The following is a 26,479-nucleotide window of genomic DNA, read 5'->3' as shown; positions in this document are numbered from 1 at the left end:
GCTCGATCCTTGTATTTGACTTCATAACCAATGAACAGAACATTAAATGAAAAGCAGAAAAGCAGACGTCTTTGAAAACTACCAAGACAAGATGAACGCTGCAGAATGAATGTGTTTTCTTTAATTGTAGTTGTCTCTGTGCTGGTTCTTTATGATGTCACCAGTGACATGTAGTTTGTCAATTGAATATGTTCGTGTCCGCTCTAATAAAGAGGAAGATGGGATGTGTTGGGATTGCCTTCAGTGATTTATATTTGACCATGGTGTCCTTTGTCTGTTCTGCTGTGGGGTTAATTAAAACACAGGCTTTATTTCTTGTGCAAGAACGAATCACAGTCAAACGTTCACCACTCCCTACTCTATCTTGCATTTTTATGACACAGAAAGCAATCATGCTTGAAAATGATGTGTTGCTTGTGCTATTTTTCAAACAGTGGAAATAATTATTGCTGTATTTTTTTGTGTCCAGATCTGTTTGCATGACTTTTCCAGAAGTGCGCTGTATTAAAACATATAAAGCTCGCTACAAATAGTGATGCTAAAGATAATTTAGCTTAATGAAATCCATGCACCGTATTCATTCTAAATCATTTAAAGCTATTATTAAGACTTTTCTTTCTAACAATCCCCTGAGATTTAAGTATCTTTGGATAGCAGTCTAGTGTCTAATGAACTTCTAATAACTTGGCCACTTTCGGTACAGTAAATTCAATGATTTGTGCAAACTGTCAAGCACAGAAATTTCACACTATGAAGTCATATCCTTTTTAGTGCTATTCAAACGGGCAGTTAAGCCAATATCTCACTTGGCTGAGATTTCATCCATAAGCTTCTCTCTGACACAAAGTCGAAGTACATTATTGCTCAAAATGGCTAAAGAGGTTCATATAATATAATAGCACACTAACATGGGATAAGAGACAGTATTTGCGGACTAAGAATTCAGAGTGATTCCGGATGTTGAGCTGAAAGTCACAGTTATTGCACAGTACTTAGTCTTATTTTCACAAACCTTTCTAGCTGATTTATACAGAGTTATCCTTTGCAGTTTGTCATTCTGAACAATAAAACAAGATTAATTACATTTTCTATTTTCAACAAATGAAGATTCAAATTGACTTTACAAAGACTTAATGATGGGAAAAAAGTGTTAGCGACACAAAATGACAGAATATACCAGACTACACCAGATTGTTTTAAGATCTTACACCGTGTCTACACTGGACGTGACGCGATGCGACGCAACAAAAGACAATATAATGCATTAGAACCCAGTATCATTTTTTATATTGTCCATATTAGATGTGACAATCCCATTAGAACCAGCCTTGTTGTGTCTGGTGTTGACACGCTGTTACTGTTGCGCACTACTAGATGTTTAAAAAATATTTAAGGAAAGTTTTTTTTATTGCTTGTGTGTTTGTGAAAATACAAGTGATGTTTGTTGACAGAAAATTCTCTCAATCTTTAATATTACTGTATTAGTCTGTTAGGCTTTTCTCTTACGTGCTTACATTCTATGCTTCGGTGCAGCATATCTTATTTCATTTTATTAATGCAGTAGATTTTGTTAAACATGCCACTGATGTCACTGCCATTATATGATTGGTTGAGGGTGCCTCATGTGATCTATGTTAGCCGTTATGCTTTCTCCAATTGTAAGTATAACAGACCCTTCCATCTCCCTATATTAAGACAATCTCTGAAAAATCTACGAAACCAGATTATGCTGATGCAGTATTGCACAACATTAACCTTCACCACAAACAACCTGCAACCTTTACAAATTTTGAGATACAATGAAATCTTACATAAAATACAATACATACCACATACATAACGGTCTGTGTTGTTTAACCAGCACGTATATTTCAAGTCTACAGCTGGGTAATTGAATAATGCAGTGTGTTGGGACTGCATAATTGAATAATGCTTATCAGTATATCGATAAGAGGCAGTGGGATCCGTATCCCTATATTCTCTCTAACTAAGTAAACACTGGCATAATCAGATCCTCTGTCAAACTCCATTTGCTTTGCTCACAGTGCTTGTATTTCGGTCCATGTCTGTGTGTGAGAGTGGTATTGTGTCCTGTGCTGACCCACACTTATGTGCGCATTTGTGACTGCGTGCGCTAATCGGGGATTGGGTCATTGTGACTATATGTGCATGCGTGTGTTACGGGCGCATATTTGCGTGCGATTGTCTGGAGACCAGCATCAATAGCTTTACCAATCCATCAGTTACAGCTAATGTAGTTTCTAGGGCTAGCAAGTGGCCTGACAGACCGACAATTGGGAAACACAGACCTGACTTAAATCAATTAGCTAAGAGGACAGACCTGGCTTAAATCACGGGCAAGGATGGAGCTTTCCTAAAAGAGAAGAGGTGTGGGAAGGGCTTACTCAGAACCAACAAGAGTTATGGAGCGCAGGGTGTATCGTAAAACAGACCAGAGAGAGATACAGAGAAAGAATGGGAAGGAGAGAGAAATAAGAAGAAAGTACAGAGATGGTGCCAGAGAACGAGGCTTCATATAAAACCTCTCCACCTGCCAATCAGAGTAGTGTTTTTCGCTGATGAAGTCAGCTGTCGACTGTAAATCAATCCCGTAAAAAAACTGTAATTTTCTAACAGCTGGAGGGCCAGGAATAAACTGTAATTTTCCTGTAAAATTACATGTGCCACCTTTTTATTGTAAGTTTGAGGTATTTTTTTCTGCGGCGCCCAAAAATAAACCGTAAAATATCAGTTCCCCTATAAAATGATGTGTTTTTTCACGTATCAAAAAGATAACAATTATTCTATAAAATTACATTTCTGTTTTTGTGTTCAAATAACTTTTTTTTTCCATTTTTGTTTCCATAATAAATAAGTCACTCCGACTCTCAAAATACTTTCTGGCCAATGTCACAATAAAAGACTTAAAAATAGAGTCCAACTACATAGATGCGTTACCTCTTGAAAATGATTTAAAATGATTTAAGAACAAAGGTAGCTCTCAACTTAGCTGTATTTTGTTGTACTTTTTGAGTCTGAAGAGTATGATTATGGTATTTCACATCTCTCTCTCTCTCTCTCTCTCTCCCTCTCTCTCATCCTCTCTTTCAAACACGACTACTGCATATCTCCAGTCTCGATATCTTCCTGTTGCTGACCGTGTCTTGCTACCATTGCTTTTGCATGGAGAGTTGAGAGAGCATGATGCTCTCTGGAGACTGCTGGACTCTGATTAAAAAAAGACATGTGTTCTGTATCTCCTCTCTGCTTTCAGGAATAAGAGTTTCTGATGAACTGCATGCTGTGTGCATCTGCTCCCTTGACCTATGACTTCTCTCAACCCTTTTTCATAAGATCACATTTTAGGGGCCAAAACACATTAATGGATAATTTATAATCATTTCTATTTATGTAATATCTGCTAAGTATTTTCTGTACATTCTTACCATTCAGCTAGAATTCCTTGGACAATTATTTTACAGTTTAAAATTAGTAAAATTATATTCTTGTTTTATTGATATATAGTTTTTTACATAATAAAAGGTTCCATGGACATAAAATGATTTTATTGGACATTTATCCACAATGTGCATGGATAATGTTTTTTTATGCATTAAGGGTGTATAGAGTATATTAGTATATTAGAGTATAGAGTAGATTATCTACATAATCATTAAGAGAACTCGATGGAATGTTCTGTATCCAAATGTAATACCTAGCCATACAGAGAGCATTTTGTGCCCTGTTGGTATTATGAATTGACACCTCAGAGCTTTTTGCCAGGAATAAAGTATTGTGCTTCAAAAATTCTGTTTTGATGAAACATGTTATCCCCCACCACCCACCCCTCTTTTTCTGCTTTCTATATTTCTGTGAATTTTCATGGCTACAGAAAATAATACAAGTAATAAAAAGTGGACAGGAACATATGGCTGGTACGCTCAGATTGACAGTGTGGCAGACAGCATTTTCCACTTTTATTCAAACCTCACTGGAGATGGGTAGAAGGAGGGGTTACCACGGCGACTCAAAGCAGGAAGCAGCTGGTGTTCTGGAGGCTTGAAAGTGCATAACAAATACAATTTCACTTTACCTGTGGAACAGACAGATCTCACTCCATACCTCACAAAGGTGAAGCACGACCAGAAACACTTGGTGTGATGAAGTAAACAAAGAGCACACGGAATTGTAAAGTAATCTCTAACAATGTTTTCACCAGAAAAACACCTGTTTGACCTGCTATCGTTCATCATATTGCTTAACAACCATGATAAAATAGGATTTTTTACTCTTGTTGAAGGCAGTCACATTTAAGACTGGACACCTTCCAAGAGTTAAACAAACAGCCGGGTAATTCACCTACAGATTGGCAAGACAAGGCAGTCGGAGTGGCAGGAACCATCAAGTACAATAGGACTCAACTGAAGGATGTTACCTAAACTAACCTTGTCTCAATGCCAAGCTTTTACATCATCCCTTAATGAGATCGATAAATAAAAAATGGAGTCAAGTTCTAAAGTGATAGTAATGTGCAGCACACATTAACGTCTCTAGTGAAATTTATGCACATAAGGATAACCAAAATCCTTCAATAAAACTTCTGCCCTTGTTTACTCACCATCACATTGTTCCTAACATATGCTGTTCATTTTGAAACATAGAACTTTAAAAGAGATTTTTTTGCACACAATAACAGCTAGTAATGAACCATGTTTGTTAAGCAACAAGACAAAAAGGACTCTTAAATTCAACTATTAAATCACTGCCAAGAAATCCGAGTAATGCAGTATTTAGTCCAAGTCTTTCGTTCTTTATGAAACAGACTAGGTTTCCATTTATAACACATAGTTGGAAAGGTATACTGTTAAATACATCTTAGCATTTTTATTTTCCACTGAACTATTTAATATTATTTAGAGCTACTGGTCATGATTAAGGATAAAATAACATCTGATCATTCTAAAGTCCAAAGTTCATGTAGGGCTCAACTGATTTCCATTCTCAGAAGAGACTTTTGCTCTGTAAATCTATTTCCTCATTAAATGATTTCCTTCTCCATTTACTGGACTTGCAGGACCATCATCAACCCGGGAACTGAGGTTTTGGTTTAAATTGTGTTTTATAATTATACTGTACCCTGTCAATGTTTTATATCATAAGACTCCGTAATTGAAAATTTAATTACAATTCAGTCTAAATGATTGTTATATAATATTGTCTGCTTTTCTTCCTTTGGAGTACTAAACTACAAAAGCACCTGAACTTCAGAGTTTTCTAAAAGGTTCTAAAAGGATGATTGTTATAGTCATCATTAAATATGCTGTCGTTTTGTTTCACATTATGAATTCAGAATGGAACTCTGCATCAACATACTTTATGAACAAATGACAGGTCTATTACAGTAAGATCCTTTGGTTGAGTTATTCCTCTGATATTAGGGTTAAAGAGAAAGGTAAAAACAAATGTCATTATCACCCTCGTGTCATTGAAAACCTGTATAGTATTTGCCTTTTTCTCTGTGCAGCACATAATAAGATATTTTGAGGAATGTCTCAGTGGTTTTGTGTCCATACAATGGAAGTCAATGAGGACATTGTTGTTTGGTTACCAACATTCTTCAAAATATCTTCTGTTATCTGCAGTTATATGTCCATTTGAAGTGTTAAATTTTTTTGGGACTGCTTTCTCTTTTACGACAAAGGAGCAGGTCCTATTGCAGTGCCTTTATACTTGGTTCCAAAAAATTATGAATCATTTTTATGTTCTGTATGTAAGTACTGTATGTTCTTTTCATTGTCCTTGACCGCAGTCCTTGTAAAAAAAGCACTTACACCACTAACTGTCTCCATGAAGCGATTCTATCACCATTTCAAGAAAGATAAATTATCTATCTGAATGCAAGTAACTTGTAAATATTTTACTGGCTGTATTAACATTTGTAATAGCCTCCAATGCCACTTCACATTCATATTGACCACAAGCATGCAGAACACTGTGACATTGAAAATGAAATGCTGTAAAAATACGTTATACACTACAGATTTTGAATGTCATTATAGGATGTTTCAAGCTGACAGGACTTCATTAACAATGTTTAATATTAAAAGGTATAAGAAAAGATAGAAGAATAGAAACAGGAATTTCTATTGCACCTCATCAATGGGCCAAATAGACCATAACATTTCTCACACATTTTGTGGTATGGTTCTCAAAACTGGTTGGGATCCATGAATAAACACACCATTTACAATTTTCCTGAAGTTTTCCTCAGATCATCAATGAAACCTGCCCACATGTCTAGCTGACAAGTCATTGAAATTCTATTGGATCTACAGATACTTAATTTCTAATACTATCAGTCTGTGGACCCATTGGGACCATTTTGACCTGGTCAAGCCCTCACAAGTATTGACGTTTTAACAAGCTTTTCCATCAGCTACAAAAATTAACTATAAACATCCTTCCAGCATTCATTCATATGTGATGATCTTGGTTTAGATCATCCGTTTTGAATTTCTGTTCTGAATTTAGTAGTGTATTAAATGAGATGGAATAACACCTCTGAGGTCTTCTTAACAGATTAAAATAGTTCTGAATAATATGCTTGATGTCAAAATGAAATATATATATATGTGGACATACATTTCAGAATACACTTTATTATCCTTCTCGGGTCTGAGAGATTGATTGGATTCCAGTCTGATACAGCCGAAGCTGTCAGTTAATCTGTGGCAATGAAAAAGAAAATCGGATGATGACAAATTAGAATCAATTTCACAAGCCTGTAAATTATCTGCAAAACATAACACACAGACATACACTCACACAAACAGTACACACAGTCAGCAGAGGATGTCTGATGGATCATGTCTATGACATTATGTTCTTCAAATGTAACTGCCAATGTGGTCATACTGTAAGTTTCTTTTGATATAGAGAATTCTGCATGCTTTTGACTAAGATTATTTTTAACATGACTCAAATGCATGCCGCATATACAGTATATATATATATATATATATATATATATATATATATATATATATATGAACTGTATATATTATATATAAGACATAATACAGTATTTCTCAATGAACATAGCCATAGCAATGCTTAATATAATGAATGCATTATACAGATCAGACCTTGACAGGTATGAGAATTAGTCTCATTAGTAATCTTTAAAACCCTTCAAGGGCTAATAACTCCATCCATCTTAGGTGTAGAGGAAAGAGGTAAAGACGAGAGCGTTTATCAGGACCAGACAGGTGAAAACAGAGTGCGAATTATCACAATAATAGTGGAATGAGGATTTCAAGAAACATCAAGCCTCAGTTTTTATCTTGCAAATGATCTTGCTCTAGTCTATGTTGAGCTGGCAACTGTAGTTTCTTTTGTGTGTGTGCATGTATGTGCGTGTGCGAGTAAAAACAGTGTTGGAAAACACTGTAAGTATTGAGACAGCTGGACACTGTCATTTGCTTTTAAAGGCACAGGTCACCCAAAAGTATTTCACTGTATTCTTTTGCTAAGCGAATCATTTACCCTCATGTCATTTAACCCTCGACTTTCTTTCTTCAACACAATCGAAGATATCTCTACGTTGGTAACCAAACAACATTGACCCCTATTGCCATCCACGGTATGGACACAAAAACACTGAGACATTTCTCAAAATATCTTCTTTTGTTCATCACAGAAGAAAAAGTCTTATACAGGTTTGAATGACGGTGAATAAATGATGGTTCGATTTCGATTTTGGGTCAACTATCCCTTGTAAGTGAACAGATAGGGGAGTGGGTGTGGTTATAAAGCTGAAAACGAGGATGTTGTCCACCCCCACAATCACTGTTACTCACTCTGACTGATGCTAATCGGAGATGTGTGACTGGTTACATTGAACCAGTTTGCAATCCTCACATCATGTTTGTCAAGCACTATCTCCTTTTCTTTTCAGTTATTTACTTTTCATTCATAAACTCCATGCAGCACATCATTTGAACAGGAAATGACTTTTCACACGGTTATCACCTACATACATTGATCATCTGACTGTAATCACACACCTGCTGTGATGTGCACCATACACCATCCTCTGCTTCATACAATATGTGTATCGTTCTTATTTATCTTACAATCTGTTTAACGTCATAAATGCATGCACACTGTCAGCCGTAATTAAATCCCTCCTTTCCTTCACACAGAGACATCTAGTATGTCTCGTCCAATGACGTGCCTGTGTGCACAAAAAGTACAGCATGTGGATATTCATCCTCCCGTGCAGATGCTCAGGGTATAATCAATAGCTCAGTATATGCCTTCTGCCTCTCCGCTAGGAGCCAAAGCACTTGAAGTAATGAACTGCCCATTTGATATATCTACCCCTGAATGTCGGCAACACAGCTATGCTACAGCAGCAGTTCTTTGATTACTCATTTCTCTTCTATCACATTCCATCGCTTCTACAATCCCACTATCCCTTCTCACACATGGAAAAATAACTCAAGCAGCTCTGACATTAATCTCTCTCTTTACTGTACAAAAGTCTCAAAAGTTTGTTCTGTATAGGACTGTACAGTATGTATTTGATCTAATCCCTCAGTTACTTTGTAAAGTGAATCTAAAAATTAAACTGATTTTTTTTATTTGTTTGATTGCAGATTCTTGGATTCATACTAATAATATGATTGTTTGAAATATTGTTTTTTTATATCTTACATCAGATGAAAGAACTCATTTGCTGACCAATTCTAACCTGATGTAAATGAATAACCCATTAGCTGTTAATGTAGCACCTCTTATTGACTTTAGCTGACTCCATGTTATTTATGCAACATTTACTCTCGCCCAAAACATACCTCTGATGAGATTGACACTCACTATGAGGTCTTTAATTGCCGGGGAAGACGGAAAATCGGTGGCACCAACCCACTGACTGCAACAGCTCTGAGTCATGAACTCACATGTCGTGATAATCGTGTATGCAGTCCATTTAAACTCCAGTTGTTTGCACTGTCCACATCGCCCTCCCCCATTCCATTTTCTGGTTCGATCATAATTTTTAAAGCGGTGCCTGTGTAATAAATCATCATCTCTGAGATTGGAAGATGTCTGAGTTGACTGGACGCAAGATGTTTAAATGTCTCCTCTCTAGAAATAGAGATATTTATCAAAGCAAGACCTTGAGGATGTCCTAAGTCCTACCGGCCAGATACTGTACATTATGGGAGTCATAACAGACATTGGGTGAAGGGTTTGGTATGGTTAAACAGTAAGGGTGAAGAGAATATATTGTGCTGTGATGATTGCATGAGGAGATTTGCTGTGAGCAAGCATTGAAGAACTGATAGAGAAACAAATTAACTGAAAATTGTACATCCTACCGTTCCTATCTAGATCTAGTCTATTAAAGAAGTCAATAAAGAAAGAGTCTGTTTAGGCATCTGAACAATTGATTAAGATTAAAATAGTCAAAAGGATACATAACATATGTCTTCCAAATATTTACTATTAAATAGCCTACAGCATTCAACAGCAGTATACTCTCTTTAATAAAAACAACTAGAACAAACAACTGAACTAAACACATCGATAAATTCTAATATGGATTAGTCATAAATTAATCTCTTTATATCCTTGATTTCACTTTATCATACCATCCATGTGACTCCACAGAAAAAATATAACACTTATTTGTAAGATTAGACACTTAAGCCAGTGATTTTTTATGAGCACTATTCTAATAGCATTTGTATATATTTTTTTTCTTAAACCCCTCATTTGCCACTATAGTGGCACTTTGGCCCTAAATGGTCTACTAAGAATGTACATTTGAATGTTAAAAATGTATTTTTCAGGATTTTTAACTGCCACAATGTAAATTTTATGTTAGAATGTTATGTACAGTCGAATGAAAAATAAATATATTCGCCAACTGTTAACTCCGTTATTTCAGAAGCCTGAATTTAAATGCGTTTACCTCCTTCGTGGAGGTGAAGTAATAAAAATGAAGGGAAGTGATAAAACAAACACATGACACCGAAAGACAGGCATGATATGTGGAGGTCAGACCAAGTGCACTGCCCTTACACCCTGAGCCGTGACCTGTCCTGACACCATTCACAGCCTACAACACAAACAAGTGACTCCTCTTATTACTGCACATGCTGTACTGTAAATCATCAGCTCTTTGGGTTTTCATTAAGACTTCTAAAATGAAAGTCAATCTAATCAGGTACATTTGTATCTATTCATTTAGCTGACACTTTTTATTTTTTCAAAATAACTTACAAATGAAAAAGCGGCAATGAAATACTCCAGCAATTTAGACATATTTTACAGAAATATGATTTATTACTATTATTAATGATCAGAATAATATAACATATTTTCTATATATATAATATTATTCTCTTTAAAAAACATTCTTCAGTGTGAACACAATAAATTGATTCTGAGATGCATTGTGGCATTAGGTTAGGGGGCTGTCTTCTGTGTTTATGTTGTATTTTAAATAATGTATCTTTTCATTTTTGCTGTTTTATAGATCTTTGTGTTTGTTTTCCATGGTTTACATTTGGTCAAAATCCTTTTAACGCAGTTCCCATATTGTGACAACTTACCCCGTAATATGACAACAAGGAAGCTTCTGTGGAATCCTCCCTAAAATATCAAAAAGTGAATAAAAAAAAGACTAACACTATTACCGAGTTAGTCAAAATGTAAAAATGAATATAATAAACATCTGGTACAATTTGAGCTTCATACTTAATTTAGTGTTAAGGAGAAAGGCATTTGGCTGTCGGTGAATGTGTGTGTGGGTTATAGAGAAGGGGGAGTCGCCGGTTGCGCGGGACACTTCGCTGCTTGAGCTCGCACTTTTAGCGCTTGCACGCTTCCAGTCTCTCGCTTTGACGCGCTTTTAAAGTAACTGCAGGTGTGTGAGTTTATCACTGAATGAACAGTACGGCTGTCACCTGTGGAACCAGTGGACTGTCCCGTCCGGCGATGTATGGCGCGTAATGGAGCTGAGGAGGGATGCGCGAGAACACAAACGACCATGAAACGGACAATAATCATTCTCGTTTGCATTTTTCCTCTCATCCACAGTAAGTATAGAAGAACTATTGTTTAACCTTTAGTGCAACGCTTAATGTACAAAACAGTAACAGTTAAGATTGGGGGAGCTTCATAAGAAGTGGCGTTTCGTTATTTCTGTACCCGATTCTGTTTTGTAGGTGTCAAATGGGTTGATGCTGAAATTATTTTGACAAGGTTTATCGAAGGCTTTCGTCTGCATTTCACTTATATCTGTCTGTCTGATTCCATATCGAGCAGCGCTAAACTGAACAACTGAGATGTTAACACCGACAGAGGCACTATAACGCACGAGAGTTATACTGAAGGCTATTCATTTATAACACGTTACACTTTTGGACATTTATTGTTGGTGATCTGAGGCCATATGTGCCAGCAGGATAATCCGCAAAACACTTAAACACATTTACAGTATGCTCATGTCACTTGCATTTGCTTTAGCTTAAGCCTTCATAAGAACACCTAAGAGTATTTGTCTCATGTTCTGAAGCAGGGCCGTAAACGTAGACATTTAAAGGTAAACTGAGCACACTGCATCTGGCAGATGTCTATTTAACGTAATACGTTATTTGCTCATCTGCAACACGTCTGGGAGACGTCTGCTGTCATAAAAACAAGATGTTTATGATTAGAATGGATGTAAAACTGCAGACGTTTTTACAAAGCAGATGTTTTCCTGATCTAGTGATCTTACAGAGGTATGTGCTAGTTGGGTATAGTTCACCCAAAAATAAAACTCATTTATTATCCGACTTGTCATGACTTTTTCTTCCAAATATATATATTTTTATAAAAATCTCAATGGTTTTGTGGCTTATTGTTACCTTTTTTTTCAAAATATTCCGAAGGAGAAAGTCATGCATATTTGGAATGACGTATTGGGTGGATAAATTATGAAAAAATATTTAAAAGTGTTCTTTCCCATTTTTGATTAGTGAGTTGATTACTGAGCTGAAAAATACATCCTTAGTCCTGATTTCTGGTCTAGACTGTTGATGTAATGGCAGGAAAGATACTTAGATTATGACCATTACTGTAGATCTAATGTATCATCTGCTTATATTTTGAATCAGTTACATTCATACGTGTTGAATATTATATACAGTAACCTTTCTGAACCACTGTAATAATTGTTTAGCACCTGCAAGTAATTAACAAAACAATAATTCAATTTAAGGGTATTCACATTTTTTCAAAAATAGTATATCCTCAGTGTTATTATATAATGCGTATCCCCTGCTGACTACACAGTATAAGGATAAGCAAACCATGAATATTGTAACACGCTGCCATAATCATTGTTATTTGATCTTTGATGAGACCACATCCACAAGTAATTATTATTGGTCTAATTGGTAGCGGTCAGAAGTTACTTGCCACATCCAGTTTCTGCTCTTTTAATGTAAGACTATGTCAAAGTTCGGCTTTGCCTGTTTATTTCCCTGCTTCTTGTTAATACACTATGCCTAGTTTTGGGAATCATTTGAATTTATCGACTCCAATTTTGATTCTTATTGATTCCAAGTTTCAAATACAGAGTTGAAGTAAAACATTTAGATATCAACATGGTAATTTAGCGTGCTTATTGTCTTGTTTGCAAAAATAAATGCCTGTATATTTATGAGCACCGTTTTGTGTACTGTATATACCAATAGAACCATGTTTTTTCTTATTTATTACAATTAGTATTTCCATAGTTGAACACATCATGGTTAAACAGCAGTAATTATAATGAAACTATGGTTAATTTGTGGTTCCTGTGCCTCTTTAAAGCAAATCCTAAAGTTAAACTATGCTTCTGTGCTAAAAATATTATTTTTTCATAAGGCTTTTATTGAGATATCAGCAGATCACGCAACGCGTGTACTTTCTGAAAATATGCACACATGAATTGATAAGAGGAATTCAAATTTTATCTCAAGTGTCCGATTCCTATTCCTTTGTTTCCGATCTGATTCCTAGCCTTTTGATTCCGATTCCAAATTGGAATAGATTTTCAATTCCCAACCTTAATTATGCCTAGTAGCATAGTACAAGATCTTCAATCAGCATACAATGGTAGTGCTTACAATGTGGCTTTGGGTGTTCCTAATTAACGCAAATCGGTGCTCATTAATATTAATTAATCACAATTAAACCTCCAAGGCTCGGTGATACATCCATCGGATGCACACTCTCCAAAAAACCCACTTTGCAGGTTAGGGCTGAAAATGGCCCTTTTTCAGAACTTTAACAAAGCTTGGACACGCTGAAAATGAAGACTCTTCTTTGGCTCTAAAGAAGCTTAAGGAAAGATTACGGTGCCAGACTTGGCATTTCTTAAGTAAAAGCCAATCTTATGATTCTAAAGTGCATATTGCTGGATAGCTCCAAACACGTAAATACGTTTTTACATAGCAGGTGAGACTTTAATTTTGTGTATTTTGACACTCCTTCACACAATGACACCATCTTGTGTTAAAAGCTTGTTGGCTGTGGGTTCTGGAAGAAATTCTGTTTTGAAGTACACAGACCGCTGACTCAGCAAATAGTGGTCTCGCATTTGCAAGCATTTTGGTCGCAGTCTAGAGCCCTGTATATACAGTATATCTATGTGTATCACTAAGCACCCTTAGCAACCTCCCTTAACATTCTATTGCTGTTTACAGTCTATCAGGAACTATTTTTCCAACGCAAGAAAGTGATTGTACAGTACTTCATGAAAGTTGCATTGATACATATTTTTCCGTTTTAATAATTGTATTGTTTAACCCTTTCATAAAAGCAATAAGATACATGAGGCTAATGGTTTATTGTAAATAAGTCACTGCCGCTTTGCGACTTATTCACAATAAAGCACAGCATCTCATACTTCAATGCTTATTTATATGTTATGTAATGTTAGAAATACTAAAGATATCATCCCCATTTTTATTAAAGAAATATAACTAATTGCTGGACAACATGTCTTTGATTCAGATATTAATGGCTGCAGTCTTAAGGGTCTGATCTTTCTTTTTGGCACTCTACAGGTGGAGTCTGTGCAGACTCAGAGGAACGTTTAATGAATTGGCTTCTGGGTAAGAACCGCTATAATAAGCTTATCAGGCCTGCTATGAACAGGACAGAGAGAGTGACTGTTCTTCTACAAGTTTCTCTGGCCCAACTGATCAGTGTGGTGAGTTGAAAACATTTGAAAATATGAACTATCTGATTCTTTTGATTGGCTGATAAAGGAAAGGGTCTTAAATGGCACATTTTTGTAAATATAATTTCTCTTTGCTTCCAGAATGAAAGAGAACAAATCATGACGACAAACGTCTGGCTCACTCAGGTAAGCCCATCACTTTTCAATTATCACAATATTAAGGTCAACATAAACTCAGGGTGTCCTTGCAGTTGATCTTGAATTTACCCATAGACCGTCCTCTCTGATTAGTGCCGCTCGGTACCATTTATTAAACCGGTAATGAAGTGTGTCATTCTGAATAATCTGACTGAGGGACAGCTCATATACGAAATAAGACAACATTTGCCACATTATCCACAGAACTGGAACGATTATCGACTTTCATGGGACCCGGCTGAGTATGAGGGAATCGACAAGCTTCGGATCCCCTCCAGACACATCTGGCTGCCTGATATTGTGCTGTATAACAAGTGAGTAAAGTGAGAAGATGTATTACAATATGTACAGTAGTCCCGAGAACATAATAACTCAAAATATTCTACTCGTTTTATAGTGCCGATGGTACGTATGAGGTGACAGTCTTCACAAATGCCATCGTGCTGTTTAATGGAAGCATTGCCTGGCTCCCTCCTGCTATATATAAGAGCGCCTGTAAGATTGAGGTCAAGCACTTCCCCTTCGATCAGCAAAATTGCACGCTTAAATTTCGCTCCTGGACATACGACCACACTGAGCTTGACCTTGTGTTAAAATCTGAGGTGGCCAGCATGGATGACTTCACTCCAAGTGGCGAATGGGACATCTTAGCTCTGCCAGGCAGGAGAACGGTCAACCCTCATGACCCCACTTATGTCGACCTGACGTACGACTTCATCATCAAGCGCAAGCCGCTTTTCTATACCATAAATCTCATCATACCCTGCGTGCTCATCACCTCACTGGCCATCCTTGTTTTTTACCTCCCATCGGACTGTGGTGAGAAAATCACTCTATGCATTTCGGTTCTCCTTGCTCTTACGGTCTTCCTTCTTTTGATATCTAAAATCGTGCCACCTACTTCCTTAGACGTACCCTTGATTGGAAAATACCTAATGTTTACTATGGTACTGGTGACATTTTCTATCATCACAAGCGTGTGTGTGCTAAACGTGCACCACCGCTCTCCAAGCACACACACCATGCCGGCCTGGGTGAAGCTGGTCTTCCTGGTCAAGCTTCCAGCATTGCTTTTCATGCAAAGGCCTAGAGGGAACTCAGCTCGACAGCGGCTGCGCCAGAAAAAGCATCCGCGGGAACCGAGGTCGCTGTTGGGCCTCGGTTACGCGGCTCCTCGCAAATCTGCTATTTCCTCCTCTGCCTCCGTGTTGCTGACTGCGCCGTCAGCATCTGCTCTCTCATCACCAGGACACTTTTACAACAACAAGGGAGCAGCTCTTAATTTCGGTTACGGCTCTCGGAAAGCAGATTTACGGCAAACGGAATTTCTGCCCAATGGCAACAATTCTACTCAGGACCTGAGGGGCTGGGGGGCCGACTTTCAGGAGGCTGTGGATGGGGTTCGTTACGTAGCTGATCACATGATGGGAAATGACGATGATCAAAGTGTGAGTTACATTTGACATATCTGGTGGGGTATTAACTAAACGAAATTCTCTATCTGTTTACAACATTCAAATTAATTAAACAGTTAATTCATGTTAGTTTATATTAAATAAAAACTAATGAAGAGTTCAATTGCCAAAATAAATAAATCACTTTTTCAATTTTCAAAATTATGTTTTTTATTGTGCATTCCAATTAATATAAAACAAACTGCAGTTGGGCTTTTTTGATTAAGTAATACAAATTAAAAACAAATTCAGCTGACTTACACAATAAACACAGTAAAAACATGCTAAATTATAAAAAAAACACAATTTTAGATATTTGTTATCTGTTTTTGCAAATAAACTGATAATTTATTCCAGTAGACATACAATTAGGTGAGATAAAAAGTGGTAACACTTATACTTTGGCCAAACCATATTGTCGGACTATCGATTTGTTTTTCTAAATCAATGTTGAAGGAGAAAGAGCAGTGCTGAATAATGGTGGCTAGCAAAAAGCTGCAGAGAACAGCAATCTAAAAGATGGTGCAGGTACATGGTCAATAGATGTTGCTCAGCACTTGTTAAACTGAAAGTTGTTTACATGGTGTTTGAACCCATTCTCTACACTGAAATTTCCTTTTGTTTCCTGCCCCTGTTGGTCTGCTATAGGTCAGTGGTTTTAGTACTGATGTTATCTCTGCATCTCCCTCCATAGGTCATCGAGGACTGGAAGTATGTTGCCATGGTGGTGGACAGGTTGTTCCTCTGGATCTTTGTGATTGTTTGTGTAGTGGGCACTTTAGGTCTTTTCCTCCAGCCTCTCTTCCAGAACCAGACTGTTCCTATCCATCAGCCTATTTCAGAATCATCGAGACGGGATGGAATTTGACAAAATGGGGAAGGTCTTCTTTTAGTCGACTGGAGCTACAGCCACCTTCACCAGCTGGAAATATCTGAACTACTTTCTATAATCTGACCCACAGACATCAAGCATTCATTTATTGTCTTAATCCAAAATTGTTCTTCCTGTAATATGGCAGCAAAAGATTAAGATGTTTACTTTTTCATTTTATGCAGCATTACACTACAGACAAGGGATACTTCATCCACAAATGAAAATTCTGTCAACATGTTCTCATCCTCAGATGGTTCCAAAGCTGTATAAGCATCTTTTTTCTTCTGAACACACAGGAATATGTCTGGATGATATCATCCCCAGTATTCATTAATGCACTATTGCCAGTTAGCCATTACAAACTAAAGGAAACAGTTTTAAGTAAAGGGTAAGTTAATACTACTAAATTGTATCTAATGGTCACGTGAACTTAATATGTTGGCCTAAGGAGTTGACCCGCCATGTAAAATAAAACGGCTTTTATCAGGCTATGACTGGAGTCCCATGTGAGTGTAAAGGCCTTTGAATGAGGTTAAAGAAAATGGAAAAGAACAGTGCTGCATGTATGTTTCTGTCTTGTGTTTGTTGTTTTCTTAATAGGTAAACAAGGTTTATATCAGTGCAAACAATTGTCATTCACCTGGTAAATAATGACAAAGCAATTCAAAAAAGTCGTAATTTAGACAAAACACAAACATTTACATCTCGCCATGTGAATGCCACAGATTTGTAAGTAGCTGATGTGTCAGAGATAGAGGTGGGTAGCATGTTATTTGTGCAGGCCTTTTCATAATGCTAGTAGTTGGTGTAGGAATTGTGACCTCTTCGTCCCGGCAACATTTCCGATATCTTGTTGAACTCATTCAAAACAAGAGCCTGATGCGTCTGTTTGAAGTGACATTTATCACGGTCATTAACATGATTGTGCTCAAATATCAGTCTTCGATACTCAACTAGGTCGAGCTAAACTACGCATTAAAGACGATGACGACGACTTAATGTTATTTAAATAAAAACATTTCATATTTTCGTGGCTATATTTTGTGTTCTGTTTTAGCCAGATGTATGCTTTTTTTCGCAAGGTATGTTGAATAAAATACACCTCTACCGAAAACTCGTTCAAGCTCGTGTAGACCAGACGCGTAGTTGTGTTGTAATTTATTGCTGAACTAAGTCCAACGCCTGAACTGTGCATATAAATAATGGCCTAATGATATTACTTGCAATGATGTGGCATGGCAAAAAAAAATTTCTATAGTGTGCCACCTGCTGGTTACTCAAGCTATTTCTGAATTCTTTCTTTACACACGCACGCACGACATGGTGAGGATCCTGCAAACTGTGAATGTTATCAGATGTGTAAACCAAATTGCAATGTATCGCCCTTATTCACATTAAATAAGACATAAATAATTTTGCAAGTTTTTCTAAATCTTTTTTGTTTGTTTCTTGAATACATGCTATAATTTAAAACCTTAGTTTTGGGTGTATTAAATCAAGGTAGTTCAACTTTAACAACCCGTCTACCTTCTATTTTTATAAGCGTTCAGAAACATCTCTTGAATGGTGAAGCGCTGTCCGAGGTGCTGAATTCAGGAAACTCTCATTATTCACGTGGCATGCGGAAATACATTTAAAGAAAAATCTAATTCCAAAATATCTCGACAAAGAAGTGCAATTGTTTTCATTTTAAGCCAGCTAATTTTTCCAACATAAAACATTGCAGTGATGCATATCAGTAGGCACATTTGCTCTGCTTGTTGAACATATACCACGATGGCTTATTTCCATCCTCCACAGTGACTGACGTTTGCTCTCTCTCTCTCTCTCTCTCTCTCTCTCTCTCTCTCTCTCTCTACACTCTACATCCGCGCACGGTTATGTTTCCATCTACCCTTCTTTCTGCCGCTCTCCGGTGCGCTAGCGCCTGTCTCCTCCCCGTTCAGACCCTTTTGAATGATTTTAGGAGGACATTCTCTGGACCTACAATGAACGCAAGATCTCTTCTCGTGATTTACACTTGTCAGTTTATGCTTTTTAACTTGTCCGGTAAGTAGAGGAAGACTGGTAATGTTTTAGTTTTAGTAGTACTGTACGCTGGGCTGAAGCGTCGCTACTTGTTGATGTTTATTAAAATGTGTTTTAAGAAAGGTTTAACTTTAAATCAAATGAATGGTTTACATATACTGTTCTGAATGAAGGGGTACTTATGAAGTTTGTCATTTGTTAAAACACATCGTCTTTTTAACATGACTTTTTAAAATCCCATTGGCATTTATATGTGAAACCAGTTTCTGTATGGCCTAATAAAAAGCCTGTTGTAATACATAAGATGTTTCAACGACATGTTGTAGCAGTTTTGCATTTAAAAAATGTTAAAGGATATGAAATAAAAGGCGTTGAAAGTCAAAATAAGGATTGCAACCTCTGTGAGAATGAATGAAATATATTCGTTTTGACTCGTTTCATGTTCTTCTAACTCAACATTCCAGTGATTGTGTACATATTCAACACATTTAGATTGGAAATAGTGTTGAAAACGTTTTCATGCGCATATTGTGTGTTAATATATAACCCTTTCCTTATTCAGGGGTTACATGCTCTGAGGCGGAGCACAAACTGTTCTCTGGGATCTTCTCCAGTTATAACCAGTACATCAGACCAGTGGAGAATGTGTCTGACCCAGTGATAGTTCAGTTTGAAGTGTCCATGTCACAGCTTGTCAAAGTGGTGAGTGCCTGTCAAGGACAAATTTTGTTTAAGATAATGTTTGAGGAATCATGTTATGTTAGGAGTCATGTCAGGACAGGTCTGTTTCCTTCATCCGCTGTGTGTAGTATATAATAGAGTTGTGTCTGTGAGTGTGTCATCTTGACTACAATATCAGGTCACAAAAGCCTCAGTTAACTTGGAATAATACTGCATAACTATATTTTGACCAGAATTGGCTTTAAATTAGCTGAAAAAGCCTCTTAAGGGCGTCATCAATAAACAGAGAAGAACTAGGGTTGTGTTTTGGGTTATTTTGTGGTTGTTGTTTATGTGTTTTATATGTATTAAATGTCATTATTTTGTCTGCTTGTTTGTGAGAGACTTTATCAGTCCAGGTTCTGTGCACATGCTTTTGTACATGCACATCCAACCCTTTATGAGTTTTCATGCTTCTATCAGCCATCTAGCCACATGATGGGTCCAGGTTTTCTTCAAAGAAATTGCATTCCAGCATGCTACACCATCACATGCTGAAGCATCAAAGGCTCAGTGCAGGCTGTTTCAAGCTCTCCTGAACTCTGAATGGATCTGTCAGTATGAATGACTCTGTAAGCATATGATTTGACTAGAAAGTAAATAATATATTTTTATTTCCCCCGTATTCCTTAGTGATCTGATCTCCCCAAAGCCATTAAGAACCGCTTCCCCTTTATATATTGTACAGTGTACATGAAGAGTTTGGTTCCCAAATGAGATAACTCTGTTTTTAAAATACTTTAAAAATCATGTTTTTTATTATGTTATCATGTTTTTATTGTGTTTTATTGTGTACGTTAGCTGTATTTTTTGAGTTATTATGGCTAAAATCAAAACAAAAAACTAGTCTGATTGATATGAATTGGTACGCACAATAAAAAAATAGGATTTCTGAAAGTTTTTAAAAACAGAGAAACATCTCAGTTTGGTCATATATTCTACATAGAGCGTACCACAAAAAGAACACATAATCATTATATTCTTTATGGCTTTTATCATAGTTTTAGAATGGTGTGAACAAGAGATGCAGGTGTTTCTGTCAATGATCATCAAGTTCATGCTTTATCGTGCTTTAAAGTCAAGGCTGGTAACTTTAAATGCTGCTGTTTGAAGGTGTAGGCAAACATTTACAGCAATGGATGATTTAAATTTGAATGAAAATGCGTACGGATTCTACATTATTTTAAATGTCTAATTTTAGAATATAAAAATATAGCTGTTCCGTGAGTTTAGCTAGGAAACATACATACTAATAAAATGTATATGTTAAATACACTGTATTATACATTACCTCACTATGGGAAACTGTGTCTGCCAAATGTGTTGTTATTTAAGTCCGCGGTAAATTGTGTAGCATAATTCTCTCTGTCAACATTTTCAGTGAGCACTTAATTTGATTAAAATTTTGTATCCTATAAATGAAAAACAACTGTTACGTTTGCATTTCATGTGAACGCCTCTCTCCATCTAATGGGTCTATCTCTCAATGGGCTACGTCTTATAAGTTTGGGATTACCTTACTTTCTTTCAGGAAACTTTTAAAACCATTAAGGTTTAATGATAGACAAGACTCTCATCTCCACATGCCATCACAAAAAAGGTGTACCAATGTACCTTTTCTGGGGTGTTAGTTCTAAAGGTCGTTTCTGTACCTTTACAGGTATACAGCACATAAAATGTTGTACCTTTTTTGGGTACATTATTGTACCCTAAGGACCTATTGTGTATCTTAAGGACCTATTGTGTATCTTAAGGACCTATTGTGTAAGTGAAATATTAGGTGTACTAACATGTTATTGTACCTTTGATGGTACACAAAGGGTCCTTAGGGTTAAATAATGTAGCCCAAAAGTTACAACAAAAAGACAGAGTACCACCTTAGCGACAGACATTTTTCCTTTCTAGGTGGAATCAAGAACAGCCAAATGTTACTAACTCCGCAGTTAGAAAGCTTTACTACCATATTTGCTGTGTTTGAAACCGCTCCCTTGTTCACTCCTTCACTATTCCCTATATAGGGAATGACATGTGAGTCCACAATATGGGAAAGAAGTGAATGAAAACAAGTGAGTGATTTCGGAGACTGACGTAAATAGCCTGCGTCTGGAAGTACTGTCGCAGACATTCTTCATAAACATATTGTTTACTTATATTATATTATATACTATATATACTATACATTAATATTAGAAAATGATATTACACCTATATGGCTTTGTGGATTGTTTTATAAAATACTCAAATTCTTTTTCACTTTTATTGTCACGTTTATTGGATAAGTTTAACATAAAGAGAACAAAACAACCATCACATTTATTTGCAGAGATGCTTATTTATCACGATTAATGCAATTATTTAATATATTAAAATTAAACATTACTGTTTATCTCATTTATTTAATCTTGTTTTCTTTAAAAGTAGAAAATACATGTCAGCAAGAACAAACATTATTGTGTATTATCATACATTTGTGGCATTAATGGTCAGTCTCCTTCGGCAGATTCAAATCAAATGTTCGTCTCGTGTTGTATCATTGGAAATAGTGAATCACAGTGGATTGTGGGTAAAAAAGAGTGAACGAATGTTGGCAATGAAGTAGTTCACTCAGGTTTCGGACACCAATACAAAATGACGGACACCCTATATAGTGCACTTTATAGGAGATAGGGAGAGGTTTCGGACACAGCTTTTGTGTGCTTTGTGGATAGCCTTTTGGCCAGAGGTCTCAGGTGGTCTTCAGTATCCCTCGGATCACCGCACATCTGTGAGGACACCTCCCTCCCACCCTCAAGGCTGGAGAAATGACTGCTTATGGCTTCTTCTTTAATATTTATTTAAGGTGGCCTGGCATCTCCCCAGAGATGATACTGTATGTCTTTCCCACTTAGAAACTCTCTCTGTACCTTTTTCTGCAGGATGAAATCAACCAGATAATGGAGACCAATCTTTGGCTGCGACATGTAAGTTAGTACATTATTTACATCTGAGAGGTCACTGATTCAATTTTAAACTTGCTTAATCGTGCAGTTATTCATGTTTAAAGTGTTTAAGTGTTTAAAGTTCACCCAAAAATGAATCATCATTTCATCACTACATATCAATTTCTTTGTTCTGCTAAACACAAAGGAAGATATTTTGTAAGAATGTCAGTAAGGAAACCGATCTCAACCCCATTTACTGCCATAGTAGGGAAATAATCTGTTTGCTTACTGGCATTTTAAAAAAATATCTTTCTTTGTGAAGAAAGAAATTTATGCAGATTTGGAACAAGTAAATGATGACAGAATTAATATTTTTGCGTAAAATATTCCTTTAAACAACTAAAGGATTATCAAGTACATATATTTTATCGAGTAAAATGTGCAAAAGACCTGTAGAACAGAGAACAGGAAAAATCTGTATCTATTGTAACATCTTTTAAAAATGTCCCTTGAAATGGCATTGCCTCCAAAAGTACATTAGTCAGACTGTCCTGTTCTCTGTAAATGTCCTTTATCATAGGTCCTTTCTGCAATGGAAAAGCTGCCATGGCTTTGTCAGTCTGTATACAAACGTAATGACCAGACCTAACCTGAGATAGCCTCGAGCACAGCCATGGTTTATAGCCATGCCATGCCATGTAACCATACCAAATGTAATCCACTGTGAAACATGATGCATTTTTAAAATTCACACTTCTACATTTTTCAAGTCCGCATGTTCACATCCTAGACTCCATTAAAGCTGAACACATTACATTACATTAAGACATTTAGAAGAAGCTTTTATCCAAAGCGACTTTCAAAGAGTTTAGGAGCAATAAGCGATAGTTCATACAGGAGCCATAATACATCAGGTGCCAATACAAAGTTACTGGTTTCAACAAAAGCTAGACCACTACCTGTTGCGAGAAAGGGTTAGTGTATTTTTTTTGTAGGAAAAAACATCACATCCGAAGTCTGTATTTTTTTTTATTAAATTAAGAGAAACGATTTTATCTAAGGCTTAGTGGTTAGCACGTTCGCCTCACACCTCCAGGGTTGGAGGTTCGATTCCCGCTTCCGACTTGTGTGTGTGGAGTTTGCATGTTCTCCCCGTGCCTCAGGGGTTTCCTCCGGGTACTCCGGTTTCCTCCCCTGGTCCAAAGACATGCATGGTAGGTTGATTGGCATCTCTGGAAAAATTGTCCGTAGGGTGTGAGTGCGTGAGTGAATGAGTGAATGTGTGTGCCCTGCGATGGGTTGGCACTCCATCCAGGGTGTATCCTGCCTTGATGCCCAAAGACTCCTGAGATAGGCGCAGGCTCCCCGTGACCCGAGGTAGTTCGGATAAGCGGTAGAAAATGGATGGATGGATGGATTTTATCTAAATGAGACCTAACCATGAATGTCTGAATGTCTATGAATGTGTTTTTTTAATGATTGTTCATTTTTTAAGATATGGAATGATTATAAGCTCAGGTGGGATCCCAAACAGTTTGGAGGTGTTGAGTTCATCCGTGTGCCCTCTAACAAGATCTGGAAGCCAGACATAGTGTTATACAACAAGTTAGTATTCTCCATTAAACCAAAGACCTGTGTTTCATGCATTGTCTGTTCATAATGAGAAATCAGTTTTGTTTGTAAATCACAGTGCAGTTGGAGACTTCCAAGTGGATGATAAAACGAAAGCTCTTCTACGTTTCAATGGAGATGTAACGTGGATCCCACCGGCCATCTTCAAAAGCTCTTGCAAGATCGATGTCACGTACTTCCCATTCGACTACCAGAACTGCACCATGAAGTTTGGCTCATGGACCTACGACAAGGCCAAAATCGACCTGGTGCTCATCGGTTCCACCATAAACCTAAAGGACTTCTGGGAAAGTGGAGAATGGACGATTATCGACGCTCCCGGGTACAAGCATGATATCAAGTATAACTGCTGCGAAGAGATCTACACGGATATTACGTACTCTCTCTACATTCGCCGTCTGCCTCTTTTCTACACCATAAACATGATCATTCCCTGTCTGCTCATCTCCTTCCTGACCGTTCTGGTTTTCTATCTCCCTTCAGATTGTGGTGAGAAGGTGACGTTGTGTATTTCCGTTCTCCTCTCCCTCACCGTTTTCCTCCTGGTAATCACGGAGACCATTCCATCCACCTCTCTTGTCATCCCTTTGATCGGAGAGTATCTTCTTTTCACTATGATATTTGTTACTCTTTCCATCGTAATCACAGTCTTTGTGCTCAATGTACATTACCGTACCCCTAAAACGCACACCATGCCGCGTTGGGTGCGTCACGTCTTTCTTAGTCTCCTCCCTCGGGTCATGTTCATGAGACGGCCTGAGAAAGATCCAGAGAGACCCGGCTGTAGCGGAGCTCCTCCACGACTTTGCAGTCTTCACACACCGGGCTCCATTACCCCACACGTTCCAAAGCAGCACAGTCGGCCGGGAAGCCTTCCACACCGCCCTCAGCTCCTCAGGTGCACTGAGCTCACTAACATGGGCGATGCTTCCAAAACAGGGTCCGGCTTTTTGTGTAGAGAAGGACGATGTACGTGCTGCTGGAAGCCACTAAACATGGAGAGGGGAGCAGGTAGCATCATGGGAAGCAGAGAAGGAAGATGCAGTCCCTGCTCCAGCTCAGAATCTATGGATGGAGTGGTTTTTTGTATGTCAAGTCTCTCGCCGGAAGTCAGAGATGCTATCGAGAGTGTGAAGTACATCGCAGAAAACATGAAGTTAGAAAATGAGGCCAAGGAGGTAAGAATGTTGGGAGATTCTCACAAATTATTACTTTCAAAAGATATGGAATGTGATTTGTTTAAACATTTACATAAACAAATGTCCTTTTAGGCATTAAAAACAAAGTCTGACACATTTATTGGCACTGTACTGGCAGATTTGTTGATTCAAAATGAAGTTTAATGTGAAAATAAAGCTAACTGTATAGAAACAGTCCTTTTAAAATGGTACAGAGGATGAGCATATCAGTAATGGACACTTCTTTTTTCCACAATTTCGTTTTATTTTACTTTTTTTAGAACGTAGATCTTCCAATTATATCAGAAGAATAGTTTAAACTTAATATAAATGTAAAATATTTTTTGTGGTAAAATGATCCTTTGTACACTTTTATTATAATATTTTTTTTTCTAACTAAATTATGTTTTATATTTAAAATCATTACTGCCATGATGTTTCATTGCTTTTATGAGAATTAAACTGTTAATCAGTCATCAGTTTTCAAAGAAACTCTCATTCTCTTACTTGCTCTCTAAGCCAACTCAGTCATTCCAAAGGCGAATGCTGTTTTCCCATAAAAACAAAGAAGAGGTTATTAACTATGTTCATGCCGCTTTTGTCATACAACAACACTTCTCACTGACCATGAATTGTCATGCTCCAAAACAAAAACGTTCACTCTGTTCATGTGCAAGAAAAACAATGTGGGTTTGGCACAACACAAAGGCAAGTAAATAGTTTTTGAATTGCATTTTTTCCCATATATTTCTATACTTGAAAAGTTGAATTCTGTTACCAACCATAAGCTAGGTGTCTTTGATCCTTTGTACATAGAAAAGTGATTTGCTTTCTCATTTTTTGAATGCCTGTTCTTTTAACCCTTTAAAGGTCCAGGATGACTGGAAGTATGTTGCCATGGTGATTGACAGGATCTTCCTTTGGGTCTTTGTCCTTGTGTGCATTCTGGGAACAGCTGGACTCTTCTTGCAGCCCCTACTGTCGAGCGAGGACATGTGATATCTTCATAGACACTAACACTCAGCATTATGGGATTTTTTTAAATAACATATACATATGTTTACTGCAGAGCTGATTTAAAATAAATCGGATTACGGGAATAATCCTGGAATCTACAATGGAGCAATGATTGGCTTCATTATTGACTTTCTGTTAATACATGAATCTTATAGTAAATTTGTCACACATTTATTCTTACATCATTTTAAAAGACTCAGTTCAGGGTAACATATTGTGCATCTAAAAATATA

At 37.1% G+C, this 26,479-nt stretch overlaps 2 protein-coding genes across 2 annotated transcripts; both read left to right on the top strand.

Moving 5' to 3' along the window:
- Positions 1–10,984: 10,984 nt before the first annotated feature.
- chrnb4 (cholinergic receptor, nicotinic, beta 4 (neuronal)) lies at positions 10,985–16,979 on the top strand. The gene is made up of 6 exons (XM_056766006.1): positions 10,985–11,108; positions 14,109–14,254; positions 14,366–14,410; positions 14,627–14,736; positions 14,820–15,870; positions 16,571–16,979. Exons 1-6 carry the CDS (start codon positions 11,012–11,014, stop codon positions 16,742–16,744), a joined length of 1,623 nt encoding a protein of 540 aa, XP_056621984.1. The 5' UTR covers positions 10,985–11,011; the 3' UTR covers positions 16,745–16,979.
- Positions 16,980–18,738: 1,759 nt separating this feature from the next.
- Positions 18,739–26,228, top strand: chrna3 (cholinergic receptor, nicotinic, alpha 3). The gene is made up of 6 exons (XM_056766030.1): positions 18,739–18,799; positions 19,341–19,480; positions 22,414–22,458; positions 23,915–24,024; positions 24,110–25,229; positions 26,100–26,228. Exons 1-6 carry the CDS (start codon positions 18,739–18,741, stop codon positions 26,226–26,228), a joined length of 1,605 nt encoding a protein of 534 aa, XP_056622008.1.
- Positions 26,229–26,479: the final 251 nt, after the last annotated feature.

The sequence above is a fragment of the Triplophysa dalaica genome, chromosome 14, assembly GCF_015846415.1.
Source record: "Triplophysa dalaica isolate WHDGS20190420 chromosome 14, ASM1584641v1, whole genome shotgun sequence".
Taxonomy (NCBI): domain Eukaryota; kingdom Metazoa; phylum Chordata; class Actinopteri; order Cypriniformes; family Nemacheilidae; genus Triplophysa; species Triplophysa dalaica.
Note: the sequence above shows the minus strand (reverse complement) of the source record. Positions and strands in the feature narration are given on the sequence as shown.

What these genes read in the sequence shown, in the direction of transcription:
- chrna3 (XM_056766030.1), top strand. Translation starts at nt 18,739, where the DNA reads ATGAACGCAAGATCTCTTCTCGTGATTTACACTTGTCAGTTTATGCTT. An exon ending in TATGCTTTTTAACTTGTCCG is followed by an intron (nt 18,800 to 19,340) that starts GTAAGTAGAGGA and finishes TTCCTTATTCAG; the next exon opens with GGGTTACATGCTCTGAGGCG. An exon ending in TGTCACAGCTTGTCAAAGTG is followed by an intron (nt 19,481 to 22,413) that starts GTGAGTGCCTGT and finishes CTTTTTCTGCAG; the next exon opens with GATGAAATCAACCAGATAAT.
- chrnb4 (XM_056766006.1), top strand. Translation starts at nt 11,012, where the DNA reads ATGGCGCGTAATGGAGCTGAGGAGGGATGCGCGAGAACACAAACGACC. An exon ending in CATTTTTCCTCTCATCCACA is followed by an intron (nt 11,109 to 14,108) that starts GTAAGTATAGAA and finishes GGCACTCTACAG; the next exon opens with GTGGAGTCTGTGCAGACTCA. An exon ending in GAAATGACGATGATCAAAGT is followed by an intron (nt 15,871 to 16,570) that starts GTGAGTTACATT and finishes CTCCCTCCATAG; the next exon opens with GTCATCGAGGACTGGAAGTA.